Source organism: Sphaeramia orbicularis, chromosome 19, assembly GCF_902148855.1.
Source record: "Sphaeramia orbicularis chromosome 19, fSphaOr1.1, whole genome shotgun sequence".
In the NCBI taxonomy this organism is placed as follows: domain Eukaryota; kingdom Metazoa; phylum Chordata; class Actinopteri; order Kurtiformes; family Apogonidae; genus Sphaeramia; species Sphaeramia orbicularis.
Window position 1 is genome coordinate 27,277,234 of NC_043975.1, and position 23,833 is coordinate 27,301,066.

Here is a 23,833-nt window from a genome sequence, read left to right on the forward strand (position 1 = left end):
TTGAGTGTATTTTCACTTGGCCTTCAGACAACGAGGATGTTGTTTCAACACTAGTCAAGACTGCACCTGGTGGAAATGTAACCACATTTCTGGTGCATTTTCTGATTTATTTGATACCATCATCTCTGTGGTTTAAACAAATATTTGAAGTCACAGGTCAGGTCTTGATTCAACTTTCCAGAGGGTGTTTCAATCTGGTATTATTGTTATTGCTGTGTGCTGGAGCTGTTTAGTCTCAATCTGCTCCTCAAAATCTTGATACCCTCTGGTGTCGGTCTCGTCAGATCAGCATCATCAAATTCACAGTCCTTTATCTGCTCACTGAGCCTGTTTACATGACCATAAAAGTCCAATAACAAGGAGTAATCAGATGATTATAAAAATCAGATCTGACATGTTTACCTGCACTTAAGAAATGCGATAATTGAAAACCCTGGTATAGACACTCCAGTCCATTATCGGAATTGTACGTATGTAATGAATGTAGACTGTGTGTAGACCAGAGGCGGCTGCTTTGAGACAGCAAGGGAAGCTGGACTTCCCCTAACATTTTAGGAAATGAATAGGCAGAATTGCACTGTTGAATTTACAATAAAGATACGAATTACATTTACATTAAAACTGCGCAAGCATGCACTTCATTTTATTGCTATGTTGTTCTGGTCAGCCGTTTATCATTTGCTTTCCGACACAAATTCCCCGATACATTCTTGTATCAGTAGCCTACACTGTTGAATTCCCCATTGACATCGAGCATCAGTGGGTTGTCTGTAGTCGCTTTTCCATTGGACATACGCGCAAAACTTTACTGATCTTTACTAAATGTTGAAAAAACAGAATGTCTGTTTTTCCATTAAATCCCAAATGCGATGATTTGTTTGTTTATTATAACGAGATGACATGAGAAATCATTCCATAAACATGGCAACGAACGTAAATATGGTGTTGATTTAGAGATAGATTCATTATTATTATATATTACCCCTCTATCTTGTACTAAATTAAAAAATGGTTGGGTTTCCTGATGTGTCCACACATACCGCAACATGTTTCTTCTTCTTCTTCACTTGTTATTACATACGTCAACGTCCGTTTTTTTTAATTCACCTGACTAGTTGCGAAAAAAGGTCTTTCAATTTGCAGTTTTGCATGATATACCATTTGCGTTAAGCCCAAGAAGTCACCTATTGCCAGCGCAAAATCTTTTGGCGAAATTGTCGTTTTTCCATTAGGTAAATTTTTATGCGCGAGTTATATTTGCGCAATTTGAGGGTCAATGGAAAAGTGACTAGTGTCTCCCAGGCATCTTCGATTGGATGGAATTTACAGACAATTTAAAAAAACAATAAAAGCACTGCTACAGGATTGTTAGCGCCTGTACGTTGAAAATGGTGAAATGGGGCGTGGACGCTGGTCGTTAAGTCATTTCCTCAATCCTAATTGGTTAAATGCATAAATCATCCCACCCAAAACCCTCCCACGGACGTTCAGCATCTCTGGAGGTGAATGGGTCAGTAGGCGGAGCCAGGATGCTGGACTTTGGAAATTGGATTGGAAGAACTGTTCGAAAGAGTCGGTATTGGTCCGAAAGGCTGAACCCATTTTGACTGACAGCGATGTTGAAACATACCGGCATCGGAGCACGTTGGAGCTCAGTCCCATGTGGATATCAGTGGAAGAGAGGTCGTGTGAGTGTCATGACCACATCAGCTGAAGAGAAACAGTGTCAAATCATACACCTGCAAGTGTGTGTTCCTGTGGTTTTATGGTATAGATCAGGGGTGTCAAACTCATTTTGGGTCAGGGGCCATATTTATTTGATCTCAAGTGGGCCAGACCAGTAAAGTAATGACTTAACCTATAAATAATGACAAATACAAGTTTTTCTTTTTGTTTTAGTACAAAAAAACCCAATTAAATTATGAAGATATTTACATTTTACAAAAAAAATGTGAATAACCTGAAAAAACTGAAATTTCATTAGAAAAATTAGGGCAATTTTAACAACATTATGCCTGGACTTATTATTTGTGCATGTACATTACACACAATGTTAAAGAAACATTTGGTAACAGGCAGAACATTGTTAAAATTTTGGAGTTTGGAACTAAAATTTCCACAATTTCTACAATATTATATCTATTATTAACACAACTACAGATCACAGTGGATCCATAAATGCATAACACTTTTAGTGACAGGCAGAATATTGCTCAAATTGCACATTTCGGGTTGTTCATCTTTGTTTTTATTAATGTGTTTATTTGCATTTTATTGTGAAAGAATAATTTTGTAAATGTAAATATTTTCAGAGTGTAATGTTATTTTTTTTCTCTTCAATTTTTTCCACATAATTTTTCACAAAGAAAATTTGTCGTTGTCATTATTTATGGGTTATTGTGTTATTATTTTTACTGTAGATCACATTGGTCTGTATGTGGAACCTGAACCAAAATGATTTGGACAATCTGGACTGTTCAGGTTCATTTTTGCACTGTCATCCCAAAGGCCGGACTGGACCCTTTGGCGGGCCAGATTTGGCCCCCGGGCCACATGTTTGTCACCTGTGGTATAGATGAAGCACAACAGCCTCAATTAAGCATTCCTTTTATCTTTAACTGCTTTGCTATAATACAACAGGTTTTATGATGGCGCCGTAAGATGAGCTTCCCCTGTTTTAAAGACCAGCAGCCACCACTGGTGTAAACTCTAATTTCCTGTTGTCTTCAGTTCACGTTTGACTACATAACTTGCATTTTCTACTATTTTTAATGGTGTTACACATGCGCAAATATAAAAAAAAAAAAAAGAAATAAATCAGATTAACCTGTATTAACATGCAGGAAGACATCAAAATATTGGGGGGAAATTCAGGCATGTTAATGTGATATCTCGTATTCAGATTACTGCTGTTATTTTATAAAACAGATCAGATTATCCTGTTTACATGATCACTTGAAATCTCCAGAAATTGGATAATGATCAGAGTATTGGTGTGCATGTAAACGGGCTCACTGATGTACATCCCTATGAAGGAAAAGGTGTCGATAACTCCTCTACATATTGGTATAGACCTGAGTTTGGGTTCTATCTGTCAAATCTTACAAATCACTTTGCAAACTGTGTAGTCTAATCACTGCTGTTGATCATGAAGAGCTCCAAACCACAAAGGTTTTCAGACGTTGGCACCGGGTCATGAGAAACGCATATCATGTTATTGAGACTAGGTTTTGCTGATGGGAACTGTTTTTCATGTTGACTTCTGAGCTCAGATGTTGACAAGCCTGTTTCAAGAGTGTGGTTGATTTCTAACTGAGGATGCCTACCTTCGTTGCTTGTTTGTGGTTAATGCAAAAGGTGTGAAAGTGCTGACCTACTCCTCGACCTGGCAACACTTTATTTGTGCTTGGCAACGTTGCTCCTGTTGATTTAAACTCGTAGTAAACACAGTATATACGTGTATACATATGAAAAAATGGCTTGTGCAAGATTAGAAAGTGGGTTTTTGAGACTATGTGGTTGTGGTTGGTTTATAAGTAGATAATAAACTATATAATATAAAATACAAGTATAATACAATAGTCCTTCATATCGGAGCACATTTAAAAAACTCCATTTAACTATATAATAGGCCTGTGGTGTATAAACATTTTGAACATTTCAGTATTTAATTGTTTTTATTTATTTATTTATTTATTTAATTAATTTTATTTTACACTTCTAGTTATAACTAATTTTTTTTTAGCATTGCAAGTGCTTACTATCCATAAAATTTCACATAGTAAAATAAAAAATACAAGTACACAGTCATGATTTTATTTTAGCAAGTTTTTTTTTGAAGTTATTTTATTTACCATCAACACAAGTGCACAAGGATTAGCTAACCATAACTAATATCAGTTCACCTTGCAATGAATTAATCAGAACAACTTTTTCTATTATTAACCATCAGCAGGTATAAATGTTGTACAGTATTAGCCTCTACATTTCTTAAGTTGTATTCATTTATTTATTGGGAACTCATAGACTGTGACTCTTTGCCTCATACATACAAAAGAATCACTTCAAGGGGTCATAGGTAGTATTGATATTGCAGACACAGAACATAGCAGAACACACTCAGAAATTACCAAAACCAGAGGATGTGTGACAGGGGAGGGGGGTTTGTTCCATATGTTGTTTGTCTATTTGTTGGACTTTTTGATCAAACAACAGAACTATGTTCTTTGTTTTTATATATATAAAAAAAATCAATAAACAGAACATTAAAAAAAAACAAAAAAACAAAACAAAACAAAACCATTAATGAATCAACACTGTATATCCTCAGACTGCATCACTCACTGAATAAAATGAGAAGCTCATTGTACAGTTGTGGAAAAAATTATTAGACCATCAAATGTCATAAAAAACAATGGTTATGCAATCAAGTACTAACTCCTGTGTGTATCATGTGATCAAAACAGACAGAAAAAAAAAACATGGAATGCCTAAAAGCACTGTTTTTGTCAGTACAATGCCATAGATTTATTGGGCAAGTTCATGCACACAAACAAGGAATTTGACTGGTACAGATATTTCTACTAATGTACAGATACTACATGTAGCCCTTTTAAAGTGTATTTATGTGTGGCATTCTTTACTGCATTTTTTTTATTATTTTAGTTTGTAGTTTATACGTGGCCTATTATAATATTATATATTATAATTATATATTATTATATATTATAATTATAATATTATATATTATTATTATAAATTAACATAATGTTTTAATATAGGAAGCATTTAAGGCCAAAACAATTTTAAAAACAAAAGTAGTGGTAACAAGTGACTTCAGTAAGGCAAATTAACATGAAAATATTCAAAGTGAAATATGTAAAGTGAAATAAAGTCTAAAAACAGACACAAATAATATTACTTTGACAAACTGCATGATTTTCTGTTCACAGCTGGTGATACAGCAGTAAAGACATTATTCATGTGATGACTGTATTGTTATTATTTTCTAAATATATACATTACAGTTATTTTGCAACAGTGGTTTAAATATTTTAATCACCCTTCTTACTACGTAGTTTTGAAACGAGAAAAACTTTGGGTGTGTAGTTGGTGGGCGTACATTGACACGGTGTGAAAAGACACAAACCACATTGTTTCACAGTGAATATTTGGACAAACTTCTTTTAACGTGACACTAGTGCATGTCCAAAACTGTTCTCCACAGTTTAACCACTGGAGGGAACTCTGAAACCAGGTATAGAGATAACAGTAATTTCAGTGTTTGCAATGTTAATTTACTGTCAAAAAGAGGGACAGTTTACAGATGAAACCAATAGAAATGCATGTTTCAGATTTCTGTGGAGAATTAAACATGTCAGTTTACTATGAAAATAATACAGACTATTTACACCTTCAGTGTCAGTACTATTACAGACAGATATGAGAAATTTCTGCACTTGGTTTTACTTTCACACATTTGTAATCATTTACATCTTGAAACCATCCTGTCATATATGGGTGATTTACAGGAGCCGATTAAAGCTCTGTAAAAGTTTCTTCATGCCACATTTCCAGTGGTTAACTTGATGCGTAGGTTATAAATGAGGTTTGGTGTTAGTTTCTGTAATTTCTGTAAGTGCTATGATTCAGTCTGATTCTCTCCTACATTTGTGACCAACAGTTTTGATTGTGATACTGACTTTTTGCATAAATGTGATTCATTTACCAGTGACCATTAAAAAAGCAAATTAACCCATAAAGACTCAAATATCCACCAGCGACTGATATAAAATGTTTAATACCTGTTGATCCACTAATCCTATCAATACATGTAAATAATTGATGTAAAATGCAGTTTGTCATCTTTTCATGGTCATCAGATATGACCCATTTGGATGTTCAGAAGCTCCATAGTTACCATGGAAACACCGTCGTCTTCTACAACATGGATTCACCAGTAAAACCTGTAGAGCTGGATCAATGACAGTGGATGGAGACACTTATTTTATGTTCAGTTAACGATATATTTTGCAGAAAAAATAATCTTTTTCTTTAGTTTTCTCAATTTTGGATATAATAACCCTCAACTTTAATCTGAGTTTTAATAAACATCTACATAATTGGTACATTAAATACAACAAAACACCTGATTTTCACTTAAAAATGCAAAATACAGAGCATAATATTAGAATTAATGGTGATAAATTACTTAAGAAACGTTAAAAAAAATAGAGAAAATTAAATTTGGGAGCTGCCACAAAAGTAACATTGGGTCTTTGTGGGTTAAATATCTTCACACCTTAGAACTGAACCATCATAAGGAGGTTTAAGTAAACTAGCTCGGCTTATTTCACTGTCAACATCACACAATTGTGTTCCTTGACAGAAGAAGACAAATGACTTGTGTATTATTTTCAGATGTGACTGTCGTTGAATTGATGGTGATATGAGTTTTAGGACACATATCTGATTTTTTGTTGAATGTACAAGGTCCATCCTGCTCATTATGTAAATATTAAAGTTAAAAGTGGATCAAAAAAGTAAGCATCACTTCATCTGATATTTGCTTTGTTCAGAGTAAACATCTACATGCTTCATGAACATTAAGAATTGAACTCTTTAACCCCTGAGATATTATTTCAGTGATATTTGTAGAAGTGTCATAAAAGCTGCTGTGTGTATGTGTTTCTTCAGTGGGTTTGCTTTACTGTGTTTTAGGGTCAAAACACAGTGGAATAACAGAAAAAGAAAGAGAAGTTTGACAGGCTTTTACTAAATAAGGACCTTAGAATGTACAGTACATCAATAAGAGATTTAGAATGTGGAACATGAACTGTGAACTGGAACACACTGAACGACAAGGATTTGAATTTTGACCCAGTACTTTTTTTTTCCTAAATCAGTCAGGCTGCTTTTTTGCACCTGGTTGAACTCCAAAAAGCAGCAGTTACACAGTCAAAACTTGGCAAAAACACAGTAAAAAAAAAAATAAAGAAAAATCATCACAACACTGCAAACAACAGTAAAAACAGAAAACAACAGGAAAACTGTGAGAAAAAAAAAAAAAAAACAAACCGCCTGTTTTTACAGCGACTTGTCTGACTCACTGCTCTGTGTTTTGCCCCCATTACACAGGGGTGTGCACTGAGCATGCTCAGATGTCTGTGGAAAGTGCACGGTCTATTCTATCAGCACGTTTGGAAATGTTTCATATTGATGAAACGGTTGAATTTTTATGAATATTTAAAATAAATCACACATTCAGAGGGCTCACCACAGACACGTTAGGAGTTAAAGGGGTCATATTTTGCTAAACCCATTTTTATTAATCTTTGGTTCATTTATTTGTGTATTTGGACCCTAATAGTTCATAAAGTTTGAATTTGAACCCTCCAGGTGCTGCAAAGCTACCTTTATATTCATTCCGGCAAAAATTGAGTAGATTTCTACAACCTGTTTTAATTCCTTTTTAATTTGTTACATTTTATAAGTATTAAATGTAACGTAAATGTAAAGTAGTAAGTATGTAGTTGTATATGTATGTATGTATGTATGTATGTATGTATGTATGTATGTATGCATGTATGTATGTATGTATGTATGTATGTATGTATGTATGTATGTATGCATGTATGTATGCATGTATGCATGTATGTATGTATGTATGTATGTATGTATGTATGTATGTATGCATGTATGTATGCATGTATGTATGCATGCATGTATGTATGTATGTATGTATGTATGTATGTATGTATGCATGTATGTATGCATGTATGTATGTATGTATGTATGTATGTATGTATGTATGTATGCATGTATGTATGTATGTATGCATGTATGTATGTATGTATGTATGTATGTATGTATGTATGTATGCATGTATGTATGCATGTATGTATGTATGTATGTATGTATGTATGTATGTATGTATGTATGTATGTATGTATGCATGTATGTATTATGTATGTATGTATGTAGGCATGTATACATGTATGTATGTATGTATGTATGTATGTATGTATGTATGTATGCATGCATGTATGTATGCATGTATGTATGTATGTATGTATGCATGTATGTATGTATGCATGTATGTATGTATGTATGTATGTATGTATGTATGTATGTATGTATGTATGTAGGCATGTATGCATGTATGTATGTATGTATGTATGTATGTATGTATGTATGCATGTATGTATGTATGTATGTATGTATGTATGTAGGCATGTATGCATGTATGTATGTATGTATGTATGTATGTATGTATGCATGTATGTATGTATGTATGTATGTATGTATGTATGTATGTATGTATGTATGTATGTATGTATGTGTATGTGAAGATGATAAATGAGATTAACTGATCCAAGGGACTTGATTTTTCATATTATGTTGATAGGAAGCTAAACAATAGACTGTTTTGTGGAGAAAGGGCGGGATTAAATAAATTATACTTCCTCCCACCCCTTTTTGAATATGCAAATGAAGTCATACTTGGTTTTCATGTATATGTACAGGTTTTTGTTTTTGTTTGTTTGTTTTGTTTTCTTATAATCTGTTTCATTTGTAAAGACTAAGTAGGACTACTTTTGTTTTTTTGCATATTCAAAATCAACTAAACTAAACATTTTATAGCTAGTAACGTCATAACATTTGCACATATAAGGTCAAGACTTCTGACGAACATTTCTGCGAGTACACCATAATTGTTCATCAGCAGCAGCAGTTGCAGTAAAAACTGAAACTATGTCCAAACTTCGAGCCGATTACCTAAATGTTCAGTTGTTGGTGGAACAGGACAGAGCAGCACAGCCATCAGCCTGGAGGGGGTGGGGCCTGAAGTGCTCATTTGCATTCAACCCTTTGATGCATGAATTATGAAAACCTTAGTTAAGATTTTTTTTTTCCTGGGTGTTTTTATTCATCTGTAGGCATGAAAAAACCAGTGTGACTGAATTTTTTTTAATGAACCTATTTTTCATGGATTTACAAAAATGTCCACTCAGCTGGACACCATGCATTTAATTTGTGAAGCAAAGAAACATGTATTTAAAATGCAAAAATAGAAAGTGAAATACTGTGTAAAAACATTGTTATTGCAGCTAATCTGATTTTTTCTCACATTTTAGCATACTCTAATACTAGTTATTACTCACTTCAGGGAGGTAATATGCAAAACACACCCTTTTTGTTTAAGAAAACTGTTAATTGCAGTCTAAAAACAACTAGCAATTGATTTACACTCAAACATGTTACTGCAGATCAGGCTTATCAAGAATAGTGAAGTTACAGTAATTGTATGATTTGCAGTGTATGAGATGGGGCAAATATTTGCAATATGAGATATGCAAATAAAACAACAAAACCCATGAATATACAAGAGAACAGCTGTGGAATAACTGTCCACTGTAGTGACCACTATGCATGAAAGTGTTAAAGGGCCAGCGCTCAAAACAACCTTTCTGGTGTCATTACTCAGAAATAGGGCTGAAGATGGACCTGTGGAGTTGAATTAATGAAGAATTCAGACCCAAGCATAGCATTTACAGTTTATGTACACCACAGGGAAATGTCTGAAAATGCATAATTCAATTTTAAAAAGCAAAATATCACTCCTTTAACCCTTTCATGCATAGTGGTCACTACAGTGGACAGTTACTCTACAGTTTCACTCTTGTATATTCATGGGTTTTGTTGTTTTAGTTCCATATCAACCAACACAGTGGACACTTATGCATCATCTCATAAACTGCAATTCATACCATTATTGTAACTTTGCTGTTCTTATTGGTTCTTGAATGGAAATCAATAGTTAATATTTATTTTTTGCATATTATCTCCATGAAGTGAGTAATAACTAGTATTAGAATATGTTAAAATGTGAGAAAACATCAGATTAGCTGCATTAAAGATGGTTTCATTTCACTGTTTTCATATCACTTTATGATATTGGGTTTTAAATACATGTTTCTTTGCTTCAAGAATAAAATTCATGGTGTAGCTGAGTGGACATTTTTGTAACTCCATGAAAAACAGGTTGATTAAAAAAAAAATTCAATCACATTGGTGTTTTTTTCATGCCTAAAAGGAATAAAAACACTCACAACAACACAACAAAAAAATCTTCATTAAGGTTCTCATAATTCATGCATGAAAGGGTTAAAGGGTTAAATCATGTTTTGGCCAGGACTGTACAGTGTTAATATAAAACCACCAGAACCAAGTGGAGATACTGACTCCATATCCTGTGGTACATTTTTATATAACTTTAATCCATAAGGAGGTCTGTACTTCCTGTTCCTGAGCAATATCTTGTAAAATCCTGGAGCACCAAAACACTGTTTCCGGTCTCCATGGGCTCAGGTGAATCCTGCACACACACACACACACACATACACACACACAACAAAACCCAACACACACAACAATGTCAATTTCTTATGACTCAACTAAAAGACAGACCAGATCAAATTTGTGGACCCCCTCACTTTTTTTTGTTTTTATACTATATCCTGGTTTGGGCACATGTCAGTTCTTGCCAAGTGTTATATTGCTGCCTACAGACTGTTGGAGACGTATCAGAGCTGAATATGAGGTGGTTGTGTTTGTGTATTCTACAGGAGCCAGCCTGTCTTTCATTCTGCCTCAGCTTCCTGATTCCACAGAATTGTCTCTGCGGAGCCAAAATGTCATCGCAGTCACTCAACAAAAAAGGAAATCCATTAAGAGCTTTCTGAGGAGGAACAGGAAACCCAGCAGCGCACGAGGTATTTGAGCACACACACTTCCAATTAGGAGATATATATCACTGGGTTATAGTACAGGAGTGTGTGGGGTCGGTGTTTATACAAATTGGCTGCAAGAGAATGTGAGGACATACCAACACTTCCTCTTATTTAGTGCATACAGATGGAATCTTCCTTTACACATAAACAGTAGTAAAGTTTTATAACATTAGTTTCATGTTTAATTATTTTTTCTGTTTTAACCCATAAATACCCAAACATTCACCACTGTCCATAAAGCATCTATTTATCTAATATGTTTAATAACTGTTGATCCACTAACCCTATCAATACATGTAAATAATTCAGGTAAAAATACAATTAATCAGCGTTTCATTGTCATCAGATATGACCCATTTGGATGTTCAGAGGCTCTGTAATGAGTGTGGAAACACTGTCCTTTTGTGCAACTCTAATTCACCACTAAAATGCATAGTTTGACACAGGACAGTGGTTGTAGGTGCTTGTTTTTATGTTCAGTTAATTATATGTTCTTATATATTAATGAGTATATTTCCATATATTCTAATGACCTTTGAAAATACTCTGAGCTTTAATGAACATGTACATTATCAGTGAATTAAATACAGGAAAATACCAGATTTTCACAGAAAAATGCAAATTGTAGCAGATAATACTATAATGTGTTCATGTGAATTATATTATATTTGTTCATAATTATATAAAGCCAGAAACAAAATCATTAAACAGTAAGTATCAAGCATTAGCGTATAGATATGTTTAGAATAGGAAGCTTATTATTGTTATTAATTATTCAAGGAGAAGGGGTGGGAGTTTATAAGTTATGCTTCTGCTCACTCCTTTTCGAATATGTATTATATGTCTTATGTTAAAATATTTTGTTACTGATTTTTCTTCTTTTTTGACATTCATATTTGAAATCAATCAATCAATCAATCAATCAATCAAAAGAATCTGGTTCGACCAGCTCTAAATATAAAGTGTCATGAGGTACTTTTGTTATAATTTTGGTGCTATATAAATAAAAAATAATTGATTGAAAAAAATAAAATAAAATAAAATAAATAAAATAAAAAGAAGAATTATAAACTGTGATAAATCATTTGCAAAAGACAAAAAAAAATAATATATTTCAGAAAATATTTGGCCATTTGACTGGTTCTAATAATTCAATAATGTTCCATCATGTGCAAACCTGACAAGTAGGAAATGAAATTAGCAACTAATCATTTTTATTAAAGACTGTTTTGGTGGTTTTTGACTGAGTTGAGTTTATATTGAATTAAGTGGAAATGAAATTAAGCAGAATACATTAAAAAATTAAGAATACAAGGAAACAAGAGACTAGAGATGCGGTATATATCCTTTATTCCCTCAGACTTTAAATGCTCATATAAACATCAGAAATGTTTCTTTTTCTTACCTCACCATCTATTTATTAAGCCCACATCAGTGCAGAACACATTTCTTCCATGTTCATCAGGTCATCTGAATGCACTCAACTGTGCCAGGAAAAAATGAGGGGAGGGGCTTGTTCATTAACCCCCTTCCTCAGGAGTCTCTCACCAGTCAGACCATAAGCCTCATGATGGTACCTCGGGTCAGCGGTCAGCCTCAGAGGTTACTGTCACACACTTCACCTCCATCCACCATGGGCCTGTACCTGCTCCTCCATCTCCTCATCTTAGGTACGTTTCAGCTTCTTTAACATTTTGTTCTATTTTATATAGATATTAATCTCTTGGTATTTCCTGTTTTGTGGTCTTACTGCATGATTCCATGAGTGTCTATTGTTAGTGCTGTGTGAGGGGGTGACGGAAGAATAGGAGTCGTGGACAGTTTTATTTTGGTGTCAGGTTTTTGAAATTCTTAAATAGTAATGTGGTGTAATATGTGGCACAAGAGATGCATAAAGTATGTTTATGCATTATAAAACTGTGCATACATACTGTTTTTTACAATTGGAAGTGTTTAAAATGGGCCTAACCCAGTGTTTTTCAACCTTGGGGTCGCCTGCAATTCAGATGGGGTCACCTGAAATTTCTAGAAATTGATAGAAAAAAAAAACCCAAAAAAAACCTTATCAATAAAAAAATATATGGTGAGTTGAGAGAGACAATCCCAATCCATAAAAGAAAACTGAAGCACTGTGGTTCTGTTTATCTTAAATGTTCATTATGGTCTGTTTCAGATGCTGCAGCTCTTTCATAATTCATAGTTTGAGTTAGTGTTTGTTCAGTATTAATTGTCAGCCTTGTAAATATAAGCTGCACTGACTGTACATATCCTGACCAAGGAAAATAAAATTCTCACTTTGGGCAGTAATCTACACCTGGCCTTTCTGCCTCCGTCCATAATAATATACATTATGTAGACTGAATGTCATCTAAAATTAACGTTTATTTACAACATATTATAGCAAACTATTACATGATCAAAAAACAAATTAATTTTAGCAAAAAAAGTCTCTGTTTTGAATGACTGGGGTCGCCAGAAATTTGTGATGTTAAAATGGGGTCACGAGCCAAAAAAGGTCGGGAACCAGTGGTGTACCCTATGATAGTACATGTTGTAAATGGAATAAATACAGCATGTGCATGTTCTATGGGATTATCACTTGCCTTTTTGGAAAGATGAGGTTAAAAACCAGGGGAAGTTGATGAAACAACCCCCTGTGGAGTCTCCTCAGCTGTGAATCCACCAGGGGCCTCATGTACAAAGCATGCGTATGCACAAAAACCTGGCGTACACCCTTTTCCACGCTCACGTTCAGATGTATAAAGAGTGAAATGACCGTGGAAATGTGCGGTCCTTCACGCCAACTCCATAGCTGGCGTACGCACGTTTCTAGTGCTTTGAAACCTTTGACGACACTTAGAGGTGACACTGAGAAACTGTTAATAATGTGAAAAAGGTCATTCCTTTGATTGATGGGCACATCGGAGATACACAAACGAACAATGAACACACAGACACGTCATCCCACTGCTAGAGAAGCACATCCACCACCAGAACCAACCAGAACCAGAACCAATTAGACTCTGTATCCATGAATGCCAATCCTGCCCGGGAGGACATTAAGCAACAACCATATAAAAAGACAAGGACCCAAAGTCACTGGTTGATAAATGCATTTAATGTAGTGTTCATGTCTGTGAGAACATTTATTAGTCGGTCCAGTCGCTCATTGACTCCGCTGATTGTCCTCACGATGTCCTAATGTGACTTGGGTCAGCATGGACCAATTAATTAAAGTTAAATTCCAAGAAAAAGTAATATGATATTGCATGACGGTTTTCACTCAGTCTGTGTTTGCAGGTATTGTGGAGTCCCAAACATCCAACATTACACTTGGGATGAGCAACGTAGAGGAGAAACTAAGGTTTCAGCTCAGCAACCAAACATCCATGGACAACAGTGAGATACTTTTAGTTGATCAAAATACTGTGGTGTAGTGTGGGCATGAAGGGAGTATCATGCAATCACCACACAGTAAGAAATGTTCACTCATAAATGATAAATATATCTTGTGTCTACAGGTACAATGAGCAGAGTCAATGGAACTTTCAGTTACGATGAGTTGACTAAAATTGAGGAGGAACTGAACACACAAAGTAACCAAACTGTTATCACAGAGGATGATGGTGGGTATTTCTGTTTCTGTGTAAGGAAACTGCCTTCTCTTTAGATCACAAGATCTAAACATCCTGTTTCCAAGTAGTTGCTAACGTTAAACGCCATGTTTGCAATAAGTTAACAAACAAGTGACTAAGGCTGAAACTAACTTGCATAAAGCCACATTAACAAACATTTGTAATATCCTTTTTGGTTAACTAGAATTGAGATTTGTTGATTTGTTTGAGTCTACATAGTTATGTAAAATACTGTCACGGAAAGAATTCTTAGACAACCCTTGTTTTCTTCCATTTCTTGTTCATTTTAATGTCTGGTACAACTAAAGGTACATTTGTTTGGACAAATATAATGATAACAACAAAAATAGCTCATAAGAGTTTAATTTCAGAGCTGATATCTAGCCATTTTCCATGGTACTGACAAAACAGTGCTTTTAGGCATTCTGTGTTTTCTTTTCTGTCTGTTTCAGTCACATGATACATACAGGAGTTAGTACTTGATTGCATAACCATTGTTTTTGATGACTTTTGATGGTCTAATAATTTTTTCTACTACTGTATATTCTTGTTCTTTTGCAGAAAATTTTCAGTCATGGGAAAATGAGCAGCGACCCGGTCACTGCCAAGAGAAACTACTGCTTGCAGGCATACATGCGTACTGTGCTTCTCCCTTTCATGAGGAGATGTTGACTTTAAACTGGTGTGTCCTGGAAGATGTCATCAGGTAAGGCCCCAGAAAAAAACAAACAATCATAAAACACCACATCGATTTACTGCATTATTGTTTATTTGATTTCTAATGCATATCTTATGTTGAAAATGTTTCATTTCCTTCTATCCTTAGTGTTTTTATTAAGAACTCAACTACAATAGACTGTGGTATGAGGGGATTGTGTAATACTTATGAGGTCAGCTTTTTCTGTGAGAGCAGCCCAAATATGAACACTTATCAGAGGCAAGAAACAGTATACGATCACATTTTTTGTTTGTATCATCTACACATTCGCTTATGTTGTTAGCATTCATACATTTGTGGGACTCATTCATGTTTTCTTATTTTTCTCTTCCTCTGCTTAAGATAAAATGGTAGCAGTGGTTGAATGCACTCCTACTAAGATAAGAGAAAAATACCACAGTGCAAGGAAACACGTTTTACGAACACAGACACACTTAATGCAATATAATTCTGATTATTTTATAGATGTATTATTAAATTTATGTTTGGAAAAGTATCTCATCTGTCAATTGAAGTAGAACATGTGACTGGACACTTTTGTTTTAGAAGTAATTGAAGCAAAAATAAATCATTAAATAAAAAGACATGCAAAAAATCAAAATCTTACCAAGTGTATTTCTGTTATTTTTAGTCAAAATATCTCATCACACTTAAAATAAGACATAATCATCGCAAGAGGAACTTTTCAGTGAGATATAAGAACTTATTTTTAGACAACATATCATATCTTGACAATCTTATTTCAAGAAATCTTACCAAGATAATTTTCACTTGTTCCATTGGCAGATTGTTTTTTTTGGCTTGAATTAAGCAAAAAAAAAAAAAAAAAAAAAAAAGCAGAAAAGTTACTCTTAAGGTGATTATGTCTTCTTTTAAGTGTGATGAGATATTTTGACTAGAAATGAGAAAAAAACACTTGGTAACATTTTGATTTTAACAGTGGCATCTTTGGGACATAGTGGGACTCAATATTTTCACAGTCAGTTCCTCTTATTTTTCTCTTAACAAAAATATAAAACAAACAAAGGAAACATGTCCTCTTACTTAATAAGAATATAAGAGAAATTTAAGAGAATGTTGCTGCATGAGGCCGATTGTCAAGTTAAAATTAACATACTTAACTAAACACAGTTAAGTATGACCATACCCAAAATATCATTCAGATACTGTGTCATGTTTTACATTTGATGCATTTTTACCCCGCCCCCTGAAAGGGAGGCAAAGGGTATTCTTTTTGGTTCAGTTTGTTTGTTTAATTCTTTCTTTGTTTATGTGTTTGTTTGTTTGTTTGTTTGTTTGTTTGTTTGTTTGTTTGTTTGTTTGTTTGTTTGTTTGTTGACATGCTAGCAGCAAAACTATTAGTTGAATTCATGCCAAATTAGGTTTATAGATTGCCAGTGACCCAGAATAGATCAGACTATATTTTGGGCAAAGTAGGTCAAAGTTCAAATTTTTATAAATTTTTTTATGACTTTTTTCCCCCCCCATTTACTTCCAATGGGAGAAATTTCAAATGTCTGTAGCAGCAAAACTATCAGTTGAATTCATGCCAAATTGGGTTCCCAGTGACCCTGAATAGATGTGGTTATATTTTGGGAAAAGTAGGTCAAAGTTAAAAAAATTTGTGAATTTTTATGTCTTTTTTCAATCTAATCTTATAATGGGTGAAATTTCAAATGTCTATAAAAACATCAATTTTGTTTTAACTGACTTCAAACTTGGCACATACATATATAGAGGCTATTCATTTACTGACATCAGCACATGCATAGACATGATGACATCAGCTGGATTGATGCCAAAATAAGCACCAATATGTGCGAGGGGCGGGGTTTGTTGTGTCTGGAACCACTTGTTATACATTTTTTTAATGTCTTTGATGAAGTGTTCCATGTTACATGGTTGCTTTTACAGATTCTAAACCCCATGTCATTTCTGAGCTTTAATGTAAAGTGCTGCTAATAATCCCACATTTTTCTCTGTACATAATTTTATAAACACTTAATAAGTCACACAATAACTTATAACCACTAAAAAACAGTGTTGAAGTTCGGAGACTGGAGTGAAGGAATTTTCCAAAGCTATCCTTAAAAACTGATAAACTAATATAAGAAACAAAATACACAATATAATGAGGATATTAAACTCATCATTTACAAGATATTGAACATTATTATTAACCTGGTTGTTTCTGTCTTTGCAGACCGTACAACGACATGACAATATGCGTGGAAAACTGGAGTTATTTATGTCATTGCTTTTTCCCAAACCAAACATCCAAGAGTTCTTCCTCGAAGTCCACTCTTACTATTTCCAAAACTGTCCCAAAGAAGAGTTTGAACTGGAGGACGCTCCTCAGTGGCTGGTCGTCACCCTCACCATCGTCCCCGTCAGCCTCATCCAGCCCTGGTTATCTGGTGGTTCAAAAAAGTAAAGAGCAGGAGTGAAGAGGCTCCGACGTTACATCAGATTGTACATTCTACATATCACAGCACCACTATAGAACTAACAGATTATACCGCTACAAAATGAGATAAATAGTTGAATTTTTAAGACTGTAAATAGTGTTAATTCAGTGTTTTATGAGTGTTTGTGTGTCAAATATGCTCTGATTGTGTGTTTTCTAAGAGTGAAAGAAGATAGGTTTATGGTAAAAAGCTCATGTACATGTGGGCATCTGAATAATTCTACTAGACAGAAGCTTATTGAATAAATTCAGTTAAATGCAGTTAAAGACCCAAACGTCCACCAACAACTAAAACCATCTACTGATCTAAAATGTTTAATATCTGTTGATCCACTAATCCTATCAATACATGTAAATAATTGGTGTAAAATTCAGTTTATCATCTTTTCCTGGTCATCATATATGACCCATTTGGACGTTCAGAGGCTCTGTAGTTACCATGGAAACACTGTCATCTTCAACAACATTGATTCACCAGTAAAACCCATGGAGTTGGATCCATGACAGTGGATGGACAGACTTCTTTTTGCCTTCAGTTATTGATATCTTTGCTGAAAAAGTGACTTTTTCTTCAGTTTTCTCTGTTTAAATGTAACAACCTTTGAATTTACTCTGAGTTTTCATGAACATCCAAATGAAGTATAGGATATTAAGTATAGGGACATACATGATTTACAGTAAAAAAAAAAAAAAAAAAAAAAAAAAAAAAGCAACATACAGAAGATACTAGAAGCACTCGGAGAGCGCAGACCTCTGCCAAGGCTGATCAGTGCCCCCCCCCCCCCGATCACCACCACAGTTTAATCATTTCTTCCTTATCCCATTTCCAACAAACCCTGAAAATTTCATCCAAATCTGTCCATAACTTTTTGAGTTATGTTGCACACTAACGGACAGACAAACAAACAAACAAACAAACAAACAGACAAACAAACAAACAAACAAACCCTGGCAAAAACATAACCTCCTTGGCGGAGGTAACAAACATGGCGCGGTATGTGTGGACGCACAAGGAAATGGAATAATGTTTTTATTTAGTACGGGATAGAGTACTATAGTTTGTTTTTCCATGTTTATGGAATGACTTCTCATGACATCTCACAATAATAAATAAACAAATCATTACCTCCGCCAAGGAGGTTATGTTTTTGCCAGGGTTTGTTTGTTTGTTTGTCTGTTGTTTGTCTGTCCGTTAGTGTGCAACATAATTCAAAAAGTTATGGACAGATTTGGATGAAATTTTCAGGGTTTGTTGGAAATGGGATAAGGAAGAAATGATTAAATTTTGGTGGTGATCGGGGGTGGGGGGGCCCACTGGGTGGGGGGGGGGGGTGGGGGGGGGGGGGGGGGGGGGGGGGGGGGGGGGGGCACTGATCAGCCTTGGCGGAGGTCTGCGCTCTCCGATGCTTCTAGTTCCAGTTGTGATTTAATGGAAAAGCCAACATTACGCACTTCTGTTTTTTTCAGCATTTAGTAATATTGGTAAAGTTTGCACATATGTCCAATGGAAAAGCGACTACTGTCACTTTACTACCAAATATTAACCCATAAAGACCTGGTGCTACTTTTGTGTTGGCTCCCAAATTAGATTTCTCTCCATTTAACCTTTACTGAAGTAATTTACCATCATTTATCATAATATTTACCTCTGCCAAGGAGGTTATGTTTTTGCCAGGGTTTGTTTGTCTGTTTGTTTGTTTGTTTGTTTGTCTGTCCGTTAGTGTGCAACATAACTCAAAAAGTTATGGACAGATTTGGATGAAATTTTCAGGGTTTGTTGGAAATGGGATAGGGAAGAAATGATTAAATTTGGTGGTGATCGGGGTGGGGGGGCCCACGGGGGGGGCCACTGATCAGCCTTGGCGGAGGTCTGCGCTCTCCGAGTGCTTCTAGTTTTAAACTTGTCTTCTTCGCTTGTTGTAACATCCATCAACATCTGGGTTTTTTTGTTCACTACTTGCTAGTGAGCATACTAATTGCACAAAAAAAGTCTTTCCATTGCAGTTTTGCACTATATATCAATTTTGCTACACCTGAAAAAACATCTCTTGCCAGCACAAAAACTTTTCATCAAAAAACAAGAGTTTTGCTGAAATTTTTATGCACAAGTTATATTCGCGCAATTTGAGGGTCAATGGAAAATCAACTAGTGACAGTGTTCAAATTTACCAGAAATTTTTATACATTTCCTCAACAGTAGATTTACGCAGTGGCTATTTTCACCAGATTTTGGTTCTAATTTGTCATGACCTTCTAAGCTTAATAATAAGTTTGAATGGCTGACTCAAGTTTTAGACAGCAAAAGGTCTAATAAAATTAAGATAATTATTATGGTTAAAACAGACTAATGGGAGATCTATTCAGTACAGTGAAATACTGTACTTTTTTTTTTTCTTTTTTGATTTGGTGATCATCCTGGCTGTTACAGTTCATGGCATAAATATTTGTATTTGAGCACATTATTTTAATCTAATCTCAGTTGCTCTTTCAGATCCATTAAAAGCTACAGACACTTTTTTCAGCCTCTGAGGCCCTAGAGCTGAAAACATACATACAAAAAACTGCTATAAACTCATCATATACCAATGTTGTTTTCTTCGCATATTTCTTAAACCACCTCAGTTCTGTTCAAAACCACCAAATATTCAATGATTTTCATGTTTTAAACCCAATTAAATGCCAGTTTGAATACGTGATGGCACTTGTTTTATTAAGAAAAACAGCACAAAATGCAAGATATTTTCCATACAATACATGGTGGACGGATGTGACATCTTTTTATATAAATCTTGACATGTCAGAGATTAAAAATAACAATGACTCATTGCATCAGTATTTTTTTTTAGTGTAGGACCCTCGTGGTAAAAATGTCTCAATGACTTACACAGTAATTACATTTTTAATCTCACATAAAATATACTAATGGTAGTTTTGAGCATAGCTGAAGTGGATTGGGGATTAATGCAGAAAAAAACAGAAAAAAAAACTGGTGTATATGATGGTGATGATTTAGGGCAGGTTTTTTTGTTTGTTTGTTTTTGGGGGTTTTTTTGGGGTTTTTTTTGTGCATGTACATTTGTGGCTCGAGGGACCCCAGAGTAAATGAGATGGATGTACAAGGGTTAAATTGCTGTGTAGTGTTGATTTTTTTTTTTTTTACATGTCCATCAGTTTAAATGATGGCAGAAGTGAAAATATTGTAAATGTGGTTGGTGAGGTAACATTTCTTAAGTTCATGTCCTCGTGTTCATGATCGTTATAATCATTTTCATTCACAGAATCTCAATTATTTTCATTCTATAGTGTAAGCTTTTATTAACCATACAGTTGAGTGCTTTTTTTTTATTTCCTAATTATATGTTTCATGTTGTTGTTTTTTTTTTTTTAAGTAAACTGTTTTTTGTCTTTTGCTGCAACATCAGAACAACAACATAAATGACCTACAAGCGTGCATGGTGGTTTAGAGGAGCAAATAGCAAACCTGAGAGGAACGAGTACCACTAGGTGTGACTTTACTAAGACAAGCTTGTGTGTGTGTGTGTGTGTGTGTGTGTGTGACAGAGAGAGAGAGAGAGAGAGAGACAGAGAGAGAGAGAGAGAGAGAAATGCCAGCCTCTGGTACCTGCTGGGTTGTTAAAAATACTTAAGATAAGAAGAGCAGATCATTTGCACAGAATCCTACTCAGATCTTGTCCTTTGTATGCACTGGAATGAGCTTAACCCCCCCACACACACACACACACACACACACACACACACACACACACACACAGAATCAAGGTTCATTGCTTCAACCAGGTCAACTCAAAGAAAAAACCAACAAAGTAAAACAACAACATAAATGTAAGTAAGCAGGAAAGGGTATGATCGCACAGAGGTGACCATAAATAGAAACCTCACTTCAGTAATATCCATCACCTGTCTCTGACAGAACACACTTTTGCAGATTGGAATACAGCTTTAAAAGCCTTTAATACAGTGGTTCCCAAACTTTTTTGGCTTATGACCCCATTTTAACATCATAAATTTCTGGCAAACCCCAGACATTCAAAACAGACATTATTTTTGTTGTTAAAATTCATTTGTTTGTGTTAATATGTTAATTTTAGATGACATTTAGTCTATATAATGTATATTATTGTGGACGAGACAGAAAAGCCAGGTGTAGATTATGCACAAAGTGAGAATTTTATTTTCCTTGGTCAGGATATGTACAGTCAGTCCAGCTTGTATTTACAAGGCTGACAATTAATACTGAACAAACAAGAACTCAAACTAGGAATTATGAAAGAGCTGCAGCATCTTAAACAGTGGACAATGAACATTTGAAAGATAAACAGTACCACAGTGCTTCAGTTTCAGCTTCAGAGTTTGTCATGTCTTTTATGGATTGGGATTGTCTCTGTCAACTTACTATATATATATATATATATATATATATATATATATATATGTGTATATATATACATTATATAATATATATATATAATAGTTTTTGGTTTTTTTTTTTTTTTTTTTTTTTTTTTTTTTTTTTTTTTTTTTCTCTCTTTCAGTTACTAGAAATTTCAGGCGACCCCATTTGAAGTTCAAGGTTGAAAAACGTTGCTTTAATAGGCGGAACTATCACAACGTAGCCATATCATTAGTATTTTTAAAGTGAAAATACATTAATTTCTGTATTGCATAAGAGTCCTAAGCGTAAAGAAATGAGGCCAAATGGGTCAAATTCAGTGCATCAGCCAACGTCCATGAAATGACTAACAGTATAATGGGTACTGATATGAGATGTGCTGATAACCAGGCAGGAGATGGCGGCTGTTAAAACAAGTATGGGTTAGATTTCCTTTCACACATGCCGCATTAGTGGTATTGTGTTCAGAGCTCAGTTCTCTAAGTTCCCATGGCTGATTTCCCTTCTGTGAAACAGCATTGTTTCTCTTATCTTGCAACCTCTGCTGCACTGACTGTTGTCACTAGATATCCTGCTGACAATGAGCATGGTTGACACACACACGCACCACACACAAAAAAAAAAAAAAAAAAAACACACAAAAAACACAAAACATAGAGCGTGAGGAACTTCCTTTTTGGACAGTTTGTGGCTTTATTATTTTTGCCTCTACATTTGCATCATATTGTGACTAAAGCATTGTAGACAGATACAGTGACACCAAATTATGTTTTATTGCCTCCTAGTGGTACAAAAGAAAAACATTCCTACTTGTATGCAATATGTAAAGAGTTGTCAACACAAATCTTGGCCGAGAAATGGATATGATTAAATGTATTCCATATTTGTAAAAAAAAAAAAAAAAAAGAAAAAAAAAAAGTTTATCTGAATAACATTCACTAAATGCAATAAAATATGTTGAAATTTAACCACATAGTGCCTCCAAACAGCCAAACAATACCACACAGTATGATCAGTGACTATTGTTAAGGTAGAGATAAGGTAACATCAACAGAATAGGTCCATTAGAGTGTATTTACTGCTGCATCTGAGCTAAAACAACAGGGGGTAAGAAAGCTTTAAATGAACTGAGCACAGCTTTTCACACCATTCCTGTTACAACTTCTATGCAATGCCAATCTCAGGCTTTGAGGATACATCTACTGAGGTAGGTTCTGATCAATAAACCGAACGGACAGTATTTTTTGCAGAGGATTTTCTTTTAATTTCCTCAAATTGTGAGAGAACCTTCAAATGCGGAATCAGTCTAACATCTGTGGTGCTAGACATATTGTGGTCCTTGATGAGCAAAACAGGAAACCACAGACACAACTTTGAGAGGAATCTATTCTCTGTAGATTCTCTGTTTAACGTCTGCAGGAACGATACTGAAGATGTGACCGAAGATGTGTGGGTAGATTAAGAACGAGTGGTGCATCTACGTTTGGTTCCTTTTCCTAATGTCAACTCAGACACTTTACATGAATGTGGTTTTATGTTTTAACTCATAAAGGTCCAAAACAGCCACCGGCGCCCAAAATCATCTATTGATCTAAAATGTTTAATACATGTTGATCCACTAATTCTATCAATACATGTAAATAATTGGTGTAAAATGCAGTTTTTTATCTCTTTGAATTTTTTAAGACTGTAATAGTGTTAATTCAGTGTTTAATGAGTGTGTGTGTCAAAATATGTTCTGATTGTGGTGTTTTCTAACAGTGAAAGAAGATAGGTTTATGGGTTACTTTTGAGAAATAATGTAAAAAG

The 23,833-nt window shown here is 34.7% G+C and overlaps 1 protein-coding gene across 1 annotated transcript; it reads left to right on the forward strand.

Annotated features, from left to right (window-relative positions):
• The first annotated feature begins 12,311 nt into the window (after positions 1 to 12,311).
• LOC115439400 (uncharacterized) lies at positions 12,312 to 17,593 on the forward strand. Its single transcript, XM_030163244.1, has 5 exons — positions 12,312 to 12,463; positions 14,094 to 14,192; positions 14,315 to 14,419; positions 14,990 to 15,134; positions 17,350 to 17,593. The coding sequence occupies exons 1-5, from the start codon at positions 12,361 to 12,363 to the stop codon at positions 17,591 to 17,593; spliced, it is 696 nt and encodes a 231-aa protein (XP_030019104.1). The 5' UTR covers positions 12,312 to 12,360.
• Positions 17,594 to 23,833: the final 6,240 nt, after the last annotated feature.